This window comes from Buteo buteo, chromosome 1 (assembly GCF_964188355.1).
Source record: "Buteo buteo chromosome 1, bButBut1.hap1.1, whole genome shotgun sequence".
Taxonomy (NCBI): domain Eukaryota; kingdom Metazoa; phylum Chordata; class Aves; order Accipitriformes; family Accipitridae; genus Buteo; species Buteo buteo.
Genome location: NC_134171.1, coordinates 3,139,253 through 3,151,434, shown reverse-complemented (window position 1 = coordinate 3,151,434; position 12,182 = coordinate 3,139,253). Strand labels below are relative to the sequence as shown.

Sequence of the window (12,182 nt, the reverse complement as noted above, 5' to 3'; positions counted from 1 at the left end):
CAGTGGTACTGGCTGTGCAGCGCAAGCTTGCTTCTGCTCTGTGGACGTGTTGTTATTTGTTACATTCACAGAAACTGAATGTACTTTGGAGTGATTTCTGTGGATTTAATGGGATACCTCTGGTCTTTGACTAGCATGCTGGAGTCCATGGCATTGCTGGCTGGCTCCTTTATCTCATAAAATCCTTTAACACATTGAAAAAAATACCTCTAATACAAATCTCTGCAATTCTTTCAACATAGTTTATTACAAGAATAGTTTAGGACAGAACAAAAAAACCATGGCAAAATCAGACTTTGAATGATTAAGAGACTTTACAAGCCTCAAATCTCAAGTAATCTCTCTGCTGGTTATCGTTGTGCAACACAGTAATGATGTACCGGTCTTTCACATCAACATGTGGTGCTGCACTGTAACTCGGCACTCCTGCAGAGTATCGCATTCAGCAGTAGTGCAGAGATTAAAAGGAAATATGCTTCCTTCCATTGTTTTATTGCTATCTCATCTCACTGATAATGCAGCTTTTAGTCTACTCAAGTTATCTCTAAGTTTGGCAGAGACAAAACTAGCGTATCACCTCTTGCCCTCCCCAGTTACTGTATACCCACATAGATTCTGTTGATTTCAGAAAGCAGAATTAGCATCAGTTAGGCTAAAAAAATAAATATTCTTCTGCAGGAAATATACTGACCCCTACAATTAATACATTAATAATCATTTACTTGCAACATTAATTGCATGACTCCTAGTGCCTGAACTTTTTTATTAAACCCCCCCCCCCCCCCAAACATCCAGAATACAAAGGCCATGAGGCTGGGGTGTCTGAGGCCTTCAGACACACTGAGCTGGCTCTCACTTCGAAGGATGAATCATCAGAATCTGGTTGGTATCAGAAGAATTGGCCTGCACAATAAATGAGGCAAGTTAGCCTTTCCCTGGAGGTGTTTCTGTCTCTTGGCTACAGAAAAATACGGCAGCTTGGCTGCGAGCGAACTTCTTACATTATAGAAACCAAGCAAAACATTTATATAGCAAAGGTTTTCTGAAGTAACCTCTGGAAGTTCTCACAACATAGCAAGCACCCTTTCTAGAGTTTCAATATATATTTCAGTAAGGACAAAGACACATTTGCAGTATTTTCTTTTTACTCTATCCTTCCAGTGTTGATACAGAAGATAAAATCTGCAAGTCTTACCCCTACACACCTATTATTCTGGGCTGTATATGTCATTGTCGCAAACTTATACAGCTGTATTGGGTTTGTGTGGCAAGGTTTTGGTAGTGGGGGGTTACAGGGGTGGCTTCTGTCAGAAGCTGCTAGAAACTTCCCCCATGTCCGACAGAGCCAACGCCAGCCGGCTCCAAGATGGACCCGCTGCTGGCCAAGGCTGAGCCCATCAGCGATGGTGGTAGTGCCTCTGTGATAACATTTTTAAGAAGGAAAAAAAGTTGGGATGGACAGAAATGGCAGCCGGAGAGAGGAGTGAGAACATGTAAGAGAACCAACCCTGCAGCCCCCCAGGTCAGTGCAGAAGGAGGGGAGGAGATGCTCCAGGCGCCGGAGCAGAGGTTCCCCCGCAGCCCATGGTGATGAAGACCCTGGTGAGGCAGGCTGTCCCCCTGCAGCCCAGGGAGGTCCACGGGGGAGCAGATCTCCACCTGCAGCCCGGGGAGAGAGGACCCCACACCGGAGCAGGGGGATGCCCAAAGGAGACTGTGACCCCATGGGAAGTCCACGCTGGAGCAGGTTTTCTGGCAGGACTTGTGACCCCGCAGGGGACCCACGCTGGAGCAGTTCGTGAAGAACTGCAGCCTGTGGGAAGGACCCACATTGGAGAAATTCGTGGAGGACTGTCTCCCATGGGAGGGACACCACGCTGGAACAGGGGAAGAGTGTGATGAGTCCTGACCCTGAAGAGGATGAAGTGGCAGAGACAACGTGTGATGAACTGACCATAAACCCCATTCCCCATCCCCCTGCGCCGCTGGCGGGGATTGGTAGAGAAACCAGGAGTGAAGCTGTGCCTGGGAAGAAGGGAGGGGTGGAGGAAAGGTGTTTTGAGATTTGGTTTTATTTCTCATTACCCTAGTCTGGTTGATTGGCAATAAATTAAGTTAATTTTCCCCAAGTTGAGTCTGTTTTGCCTGTGACAGTAATTGGTTGAGTGATCTCTCCCTGTCCTTATCTCGACCCACAAGCCCTTTGCTATATTTTCTCTCCCCTGTCCAGCTGAAGGGGGGGGGGGGGGGGGCAGTGATAGAATGGCTTTGGTGAGCACCTGGTGTCCAGCCAGGGTTAACCCACCACAACAGCTCTGTAAGTGCACAGCAAGCCTGGAGAATTCTGAATGCAATTAAAACCAAATATATTTGAAACAGACATCAGAATCTGGAAACAATAAGAAGTTTGGGTATAGCCACATGAGACTGACTGCCAAGATAAAGTAAACATTTATAAATTACTGGTATTCCTGGGGTACAGGAGCATTTTAGCCCCAAGTTCTTAGCTAGCCTGTTGTACAAACGGCTGTCTTATTTTATACCAGCTCTAACAGAATGAAAAGCTAAACTTTTGATCAAGTCTTGCATCCTATCTTCAAGCACCATGAATGGACTAGAGGGGTTCTTGTTTGTTTTTAATTACGTGGCTTATTCGTTAAAAGGTTAAACTCCTGCTGTATTTTTCTCACGCCGTAATTTCATGCCACAGTTGGAGCAACAGCTTGGCTGTCAGGCTGGAGGTTGATCAGGGAATTGCTTGCTTGGGCCAGCTCTGCGATGGAGACTCGTCCTCTCTGTTTGATATACTGAGCCACAGCAGCCATCTCCTCCGGAGTGATGTAGATGAACTTTCCTCTGTCATCAATCACACCTACAGGGAGAAAGAAAGGACCTTGAAGTCAGCGCTTTGGCTCTTCTCACTTCCCAACAGACATCAGTCACTTCTTTTGGAAGGGATGTTCAAACTGCTGAGGCTGCATTTCATATCTAGGGCAGGCAGAATGTGCTAGCAGTCAGGCTTTTATCTCCTCTCTACTGTTGGGTCTTTGAGCAGGGCTACGACAATAGCCGAGTGCCTTGGTAAGACTAATTTTGTTCAAAGTAACACATTCTTTTCATTGTGTGCAGCTAGCTGGGAGTACCACAGCAGCTACTTCAGGTACAAAGTTTTGGTGCCGATGTTCTGGGCCCAGGCAGCTGGTGGAGAATGGCACAGCAGCAGGAGGGTCCAGGAGGTGATTCAGAGCTCCCGTGGGGCCCAGTGCAGCCATTCCAACTTACCCTCTAAAAGGGAATGAAGCTCAATTTCCATATTTCAAGTTGCTCCATCAAGAGTGAGAATAGATCTCTCTGTTCTTAACATGTTACAGGATCAAATGCAAGGCAGAGAGCCTCACTAAAAGGCATGCCTTTTAGGCCACAGATACAGCCAGGACAGTACACATCCTTATGCTTTGATTCAGAGTACTTTTAGGTCATTTGAATGGGTATCCATATGTACCCAGCAAGATAGCTGTTCCCCAGCCACGACCACAGTATCAGGTCAATAAATGTTTGCATTGGCACCTTCCCCTACTTCATCCTTGGAAAGAAAAAGATTGCCCAGCAGTAACACAGATTTGATTATGTTTGATTATGTGGGTACGTGGCTAGGAACAAGCACTTCACTTACTACAGCATCCTGGAGTGCCCTGGGATATTTGCTTCTCCCACAGCATGCTGTACCCCAGTCCTGGCTTTAGCCACAGCACCTTTAAAACAGGCTTGCAAACTACCCCAAAACATCCAAGTGATTCTTTCAAATTCAGATTTCAGAAGACATCATTTGCAGCTGGCTGCCCAGCAACCCCTAAAGGCCTTCAGCAGGGCTCAGTCAACATGCAGAAGCCTTGTGCTGATTTCTAAACTGTTGAGGACATTCACCCCCAACTTCTGTGTAATGTATCATAGGAGCAATCACATCCCATAGTGCTTTCAACAGTAGTTTCACGGCAGCTGAAACAGGGATAATAAAAATATCTATTTATCAAGTCCTACTAGGATCCTCTACTGCTTAAAACAGAAATTACACTGGAAGTCTCTCTCTACCATAGTGAAGGCATTTTCTGCACCAGCTATTCACCAGCTACAATAAAGTCTCCTTTGTGTTTCGGCTGTCACCTGTTAGAGTGCCATCTGCCATCAGGTCCTGGATTCTGTTAATTGCATCCTGTTCAGAAGAGAAAAAGGAATAACAAACTGATCAAGAGGGAGGCAAAAAACATTTCACATGTTCAGATAAACTACAGATAGAGGCTTACATTTAATTCCTCAGTGTTAAAACTTCAGTGAAGGATACACATCAGTACTTCCACACAGACAGATGCAACAAGCCATTTGGCCTTCGGAGGATGAAGTAAGTTTCTGCATTTTGGGGTGTTCAAATAACTTCCCTACCCGAAGTGTCTTTTATTGCTAAGTTACCTGGCTGTTTCAAGGAACGGGGGCTGGTTATAGAAATCTTCCAAGGGAAAGGCTATATAGTGCCAATGCAACACGCAAGTTCCATGAAGTACACTGAGGTACTTCTCCAAGAACCTGGCTATACTCAATACATTCCAGAGCTTTTTATATTTTTTCCTGCTCCATTTAAGAGGAAACCTCTTTTACCAATCCAAAGCAACAACTCGTTGAACTCTATAGTTACTCCAAGTATGCAGTTCCAATACACTTTAAGCTAGTATCTAAGCCTTGGTTTCCACAGTTCTGCCTCTCTCCCTTTCTTGTATTTATGTGACTGTAGAAGCAAATTATAGTTTAGATTTCAACCAGATAAATTCCCTTAACTGACTCACTACATGCTTAAATGAAGTTCTGGTTTAAGAGAGAGGCAGAGGCACAGCAGCTTGGACTTACAGCAGTGTAAACTGCTGTGAAGGGGCGCCCCAGGATTGGATTAGGTACAGAACAACAGAAAACATTGGTCACTTTGAAATATATGTCAAATGTGCTCAAATTAGAATAAACCAAGCCACAACTGTTCTTCAGAGTCAAAACACAAAATGTTTAAAGAACAGAAAGAGGACAGATGAGAAAAAAAAATAGTACAGATCTCACACCATGAGCTAGCTCACTTTGACAGTCTTCTATGGTGCTGAGAGGGACAATATCCTTAAGTAAGGCACCAGAAGATACAAATTCTTTAATGCTTGAAGAATACACAAGCAATTGGAGCAAACCAGCTCATCTATTGATTGTCTGCAAACATAACAACATTGTCTAATCATGCAGGCAGCATCTGAATTTGCTTCTAGCTTTGCTTTTGATTCCCAAGTACCCTGAATTGCTCTATTACTAGATTTGCAAACACTACAGGATCCATTAGCCAACAGGCAGCTGTGCAAGAGGCAGACTGAGCACTTTTCACTGAAACAATCCTGTAAGCCAACAATCCTTCACTGGCTGGATGCTACTTTGATGAATGGCCACATTTTTAGGGCTGATTTTGCTGAAAATCACCAAAGTGCAAGCATTTCCAGTAACGTCAAGACACTTGCATACATGTTACCCTTATTGACTCACTGTCTCTCCTGTCATTTTAAACTCATTTCTTGTACTGGCACACCAAAAGTTAGTACTTACCTGTGTTCGTAAACCCAAATGTGAAGCCAAGTCCTCCAGCTGGATTACCTTTGTTTTCTAGGGAAACAAACAAGAGTTACATGCAGTTGATGAATTAGAGGCTAAGCCTGTTTCTTTATCTTTCAAATAAAAAATGCATTTAATAGACAAAGCAGAACCTGTCATTCTACCTAACTTTTCCTAGTAAGCACTCTTCTCTGACAAAAACCTCTAACTTAAGTTACTTAAACCAGTCTGCTCTGTGGAAAGACTAGATGCTCTGACCCACTTAAGTGAAGACTCAAATTACACTTGCCAGCATCCATCCTGAACCTTTTCTTATATTAGGAGGACAGGATGAGCAAAAGCACAATAAACAGCCCTGGCTCTCTTCTCCCTGCCACCTGAGTTTCTTAACTGCTACCTCTAATTTCCAGTATGCTTTAGCAAGATCCCTTTTTGTCTGAGAGATGTTTCAAAGTACTTTTTAAAACGATCACTGGTATGTATCAGTGCATGCATAAAAATCCAGACAAGACTGGCAGCATTAAGTCCTTTAGTCTGTTTTACTAATGTCATGTGTATTAATGCCATAATAACCTTCCTAAGCAAGTGAACACCTTATTAAAATTGTCAGTGCTGGAAGCATACTGCTAGTGCAGTCCTGCGCAGGCAGCAGGATGATCTCTGAGAACAAAGGCAGAAGCAGGAACTGCAAATATTCATTTTGCTTTTGAAAGAGATTCTTACTGCAGCCTTTCTCGGTCAGGATGCAGTCACATCTGGTTTTATGCTTCTCTGTAGCTCCAGAGAATTACAGAGAAAACACCTGGTGCACTCATCTGGAGCTACTTGGTTCCTGTTTTCTTATCTGCAAAAGTTTTAGAAACTCATCTGTTTAGATGCAGTAAGAAGATGCACTGTTTTTATGGAATGTGGAAAATACAAAACTTTTGAAAACTGTTCAGTTAACATACTGGACTACATTCCTAACAGCCACATATGTACAGCCACAAGAGCTACATCTACATTATCAGATGCAATACTTCAAACAATAAATGCATTTGCTTCTGATCTTGAAAGTACACTGGAAGGACATTGAAGAAATAGAGAGAGGCTGAAACAGATGAATCTTTTTCATTAATAAAATGAGACAAAAAGAGCCACGCACAGACTTAGTAGTGAAGTTCGATGCAGCCAAGCTAGAGAACTGAATACCATGGACTGAACGCATGGAACTGGAACCAGTCCATGGAATTCAGTTCTCAGAGCTGGGAACTGCCAAGATTCGTCACATCTTCTTTTAAAGGGACAGGGGGGGTGCAAAGCCACATAAACAAGAAAAACAGGATTTAAACCTTCACTTAAAGATATTCACCCTCAATGACCAAGCTTAGTGGAAGATTTCCAAGATGGATCCTGCTGTGAGTAAGAGCCCAAAGGGTGGGGTAGAATTAGGATGCATTCCCCACACACACTCTGAAATATAATGACATTGTGAGGTCCCAATTGAACAAAACACTTCACCACATGCTTCACGTTTTAGAGACAGGCTTAACTTTCATAGAGCAACATATACACATACACATTTTACTGAATTAATTTAATTTTAGGTAGGATTTTGCTGCTGTCCTCAGCAAGGGATGAAACAGAGCAAGAGCTCTCAGGATTAAGATGAGTAGGATTTTTTTTTCCTTATCTGGTAGCATCATTTTTCTTAAAGGAAAAACAGGAAGGGGTAAAGCCTCTGAGTCCTTTGCTATCCCTTTCAAATGTAGTTTGCTGTTTCAATTCACTGGCTGTAATTCAGATGCGTTCAATGATACACTGTCAAGCTGGGTGAGAACGGTTTGATGGACAAAGTGCAGGCTCATATTTCCCTGGGCCAAAGAGCTAGTGCTCCACAGCAAGGGAACTGCTCAGCTACTCTATAACCTCCACCCACTTCATTATTAATTTTTTGAAGTGCTCAGAGAGCCCACAGATCTGGTTTGTAAGGTGTGTCGTGCAGCTACAGCACTGCTAAGGAAAACCATAAGGCTCCCATTAAGAATTGGTTATTCTGCTCCTCTGAGAGCAAAGCAGTCAAGTCTGTAACTTGAGGACTGGCCACCATAAGAAGCAAACACACAGGACGGCTCCTGCATCAGAGACAATACCACAGCCTGAGGTGTGAGGTGGTGACATTGCAGCAGTCAGATTGAGGTTGAAGGGTTATTAGAAAGCCTCAAAGGAAGGGAGATGCTCAACTTTCAGAAAAGCAGAATTGGGGGGCGACAATCCTTTTGATACCTTTAAGAAAAATCCCATTTAAAACAATCCCATGAGGCAGAGCTGGAGAAAAGAGGCTACATTTTACTTCAAACACCCTTAGGAATGAAGCATGGGGTGAGCTATCTCCAGTCAGTTACACCAGTAAAATAAGTTATTCAACAGAAGAGCTAAATTAAACTTTATTTTTTTAAAATGCCAATTGCTCTTTTAATTTATATGTTTTTCAGACTGCTACTAGCAGCTTAGCACTGCTTCTTGATGCAAGTCAACAGTTTCTGTGAATAGAACGGAAGATGAGGGCAATACATAATCTATATATTAAGCATACTTTCAAGATTTTAAAAGGCAACTAAAACTTGTAAAAGAAAGCAATGCCCCAGTTCTGCAACTCATCTCTACATAGGAAATCAGGTGTTGAAACACTTCTGAATTAGGTTTTCAGCCTGTGCTTAATTTCTCTGACGTCAAGTAGAAGTGACTAATATAAAACTATACATATGTGCTTAAACACCGAACTGAGAGTTTGTGACTAATCCGTTCCATCCATCACAACCACCAGAGCAACGTGCAGAATCAGACCCTACTTGGAAGCCCTCCCAATTGTAGCGGAAGATTCCAAGGGACATTGAAATATCCTATTGTTCTACCTAATGTTATTGATAAACAAGCTGCCCTAGGATAAAGAACAGCACATTTTCCTTAATTCACAGCTTGGCTGTATCTTGAAAGCCTTAGATGGGAACGGGTGAACTGGGATCACACCGTACCACGTAGTCCATTTCCACAGATAGTAATTGAAACAGAGGGTGGTCTTAACAGTCGTGGCCATTTCAAACTTCCCTCCCTTTCAAAGAAATCTCTCTGGCTTCTGTGGAAAACAGAATATTGAAATCGCTGCATGGCTGCAAAATGAAACGTGCCATCTGATGGTTCATCATCATGCCATGGTTTTACTTAGGCTCTTTAAACATGTCACCCATAGCTTTGCCAATCTATTCTCAGCTGTCTCATCCACTTCTGGTGGTGCTTCTGATCAGAGTTGACTGGCTTATGCTGGGGACTTGGTTACTGAACAGGGGCTATTTTCGTTTAGGCTTCAGCAATGAAGATCTGTCCTAACTCTGAGCACTACTAGCTTAGACATTTCCAGATTACCCCCAGAGATCACGCTGATCAGAAAGCACTTGACAGATGCAAACCTAGCAGCCTCTCTCACTGTGGCCCGATGGCAATGGGATAAACCACCAAAAGTGCCAGTGACCCAGGAGGCAGAGAGCAGCACAGCAAAAGGTGCTTGCACCTTAGACTCTGGAATGATCGAGCCATTGTTCAGACTTACATGGCAATCACTCAAACTGACTTCTTGGGGAGAGTTACCCATGAGACAAATCTGTTAAGTCCAGGGTTTTGCTGGGATAATGGACATGCAAAACTGGCCCAGAGTGGGTGATTCTGGATTAACAAAACAATTAGGAGGTCGCTAAGCATGCAAGCGATTTGCTTACTAATGAAGCCTTTCACACACATGCCATACATTGCCAGAGAAGAGTCCAGTTTCCAGTAAAGGAGAAAAGGGATTAATTAGGACAAAAGATTTGCATACTTTTGTTAGAGTAAGAGTAGAAAAATGCATTTGACCATTATACCAATAGTGGAGAAATAAGCACTTGTCCTTACAGATCAAAAGTGGAAATCCTCACAAACACACCACAGGTTTTAAATAACCAACCATACAATATCATGAAAGGAAGAATAACACACCCTGTTAAAAACAAGCCATCTTCTTCTTAAATATCCCATCCAAACTTTAAGACAGCATTGCAAATTGCACAGATAAAAAACAGAAAAGAAATCACATGAAAAGTTGGATTGACCTTTACAAGGCCAGTGTTTCAGACACAAACACATCCTGCACAGCAGACCACATGCTGGTACAGCAATTCTCATTCATGCTGAGCTGCGATGTAGAGATTGTTTTCTAAATCAGTAGCTGATGTTCACAAACAAAAAGCCTGAGTGTCCCAAAGCCCAATCAACAGCAAACATTGCTCTTCATAAATTCTAAGGGTGATCCACCAGGCCTAGAGTTTATAACGCCTATCCTTAGGAAAGAGGGTAAGAGCTACAATCCTGACCAAAAAAGCCAAGACAATGCTATAATTACAAACCATTTTAACAATGATGGACATGCTCATGCATGGTTAAGTAAATAATGCAGACTTTATCTAAGGTATCACTTTTGTTACTTGTTGAATACTCAAGTAAATCAAAGAGGAAGTAAAGATTTCCCTTCTTTCTGCAACTCAGCTCAGACAAAGATATTTTACACAATCTAACAAGTATGGAAGGAGGAGAAAGACCAATGGTAGCTTACCTTAACATATTGGAGAAATTCCATTAGAAAGCTGCGAGACTGGATACAGCAAGGGAAACAACTGTTACTTTAAATTCACAAACATTAAATGCATCGCAAACTTGCCGAGTACAAATATTACAAAAGTGTTTAGCTTGCATGCTTCTGAAATTTTAAACATACATGCTGACTGAGATTTTGAACTGGAAAAAAAATTCTATATCTATTTATATTTAATCTTAACTAGGAATTTATGATAGGTGTTTTCTAAGACAGAATATGGCTCAAGTACAATTTGTGTTTAAGTGTTTTCTGAAGGGAAATCTTTGAATCTTTTATTCTTCACATCGTACATACCCTGAAATAACCACATCTGGGTGAGTTTGTGCATTGTGTATTAAGTTACATACACACACTGAGGACATTCTGTACAGAGGTAAAGTACAGAGTGATTCAGGAGACAGCTAGCTCATGCAGATGGTCAAGTGTAGCACACAGCTGCGCGACACATGTGGAAGCTCGAGCCATTTTCAAAGCTATGCACCTGAAATCCGGCATTTTAATGTAAGCAGCTCAATTTTCAAAGGCAATGCAAACAATGTGCATTTAAGTTAACAGGAGATCAAGTTACTCTGCAACCCTGGAAATCAATCAGCCTTAATTAACTGCTTAGCTCTGGACTCAGGACCCTAATTTTCAGCACGAGTTTCAGCACACTAGCCTCAACAACACATGGCAGGGTCAGCTATTGTTACAGGATACTAATGCTTCAGTACATTATCCACTACAAGGCAGAAGGGTGGCTTGCCATTTCTGCAAGGCTGGTGTCTCCAAATAACTATGTACCTGTGATTGTTTCTGAAGATGACTTTCAAACCACCTACTATTAAAAGTTCTAACTCCCGACTGCTACCAAAGATATCTTATGTTGAGATCCAGGCACCATCAAGTGTCTGCCAAGCTCTTTTGAGCGAGGACCACCTTTCTCTGTTCCCACATATAGCAAGATTAATTTCTCCCTGACAGGCAGCTGTAGGAACACAGAGAATAAACACATTCTAGCTTTAAAGGGTGTCTAAAGTGGAACAATTTAATATTTAGGCATAATCTGATCTTCTAACAGGATAGACACACATTTTTGAAGGAACTTTCAATAGAAAGTATGCATTTTGCTGTTCTCCACACCTTCGGAAGTTCCCCATCACCAGATACAACTTCTCTTGGTGTTAATCCTGGCAGAATGGAGGAATTTATCTTAATGGGAAGGCGTCCATAGTGAGAACTTCTGTCTAATGTCAAGTCGTATCGATGCATTACAAGCTCCTCAGCCCAAAGCCACCCTTGGTGACGCTAAAGGCAAATCCATTCAACAGGGTCACTTTAGCAGAGGAGCAAATGCGCACATGCCCTGAAAAAAGCCCCTTATCGTGACGTGCATTGGACAGCTCAAATTTGGCAGCTACAACCCAAGAGCAATTTCAGCATTTGATAGCAATTAAAATGAGTCTAACAGATTTTCAGCAGACAGAATAAGAACGCTGCCTCCCACAACAGTGGAACTTTTTCAAGTTTGCTGTCCTATCATGTCAAGTATCACATTTCAACCACCATCCCCAGCAGCGCATCTGCAGGCAGCCACAGGAGGAGCATGCTAGAACGTTATGCACAAGTTTGAAATACTGTCAACCATAGCAATCATTTGCAACACTGAACGCACAGTTTTCCAGCGTACAACCCACAAGCACCTAGGCTGTGTCCCATGAATTCTCTTAACAGAAGCCTTAAGACAAGAGCTTGGTTTTTCATTTGATTACACAGCAGCTTCGTTGCTCTAGAAAATAAAAACAAAGCCAAGCAATTCCCCCCAAGATACCTGGGCACTACCAAACTCCAAATTTAGCCTTACTTTCATCTGGCCCACTGTATATGGCTAGGGCAGAGCTGACAACAGCAA

The 12,182-nt window shown here is 42.5% G+C and overlaps 1 protein-coding gene across 1 annotated transcript in view; it reads right to left on the bottom strand.

Moving 5' to 3' along the window:
- Positions 1-223: 223 nt before the first annotated feature.
- Positions 224-12,182, bottom strand: part of DDRGK1 (DDRGK domain containing 1) — a 41,814-nt gene continuing 29,855 nt past the window's right edge. Inside the window, exons 5-8 of the mRNA XM_075030502.1 lie at positions 10,250-10,288; positions 5,623-5,679; positions 4,162-4,210; positions 224-2,872 (exon numbers count right to left, since the gene is read on the bottom strand). Of these exons, the coding sequence (XP_074886603.1) occupies positions 2,700-2,872; positions 4,162-4,210; positions 5,623-5,679; positions 10,250-10,288 (318 nt within the window). The 3' untranslated portion in view covers positions 224-2,699. The remainder of the gene's footprint in view (positions 2,873-4,161; positions 4,211-5,622; positions 5,680-10,249; positions 10,289-12,182) is intronic.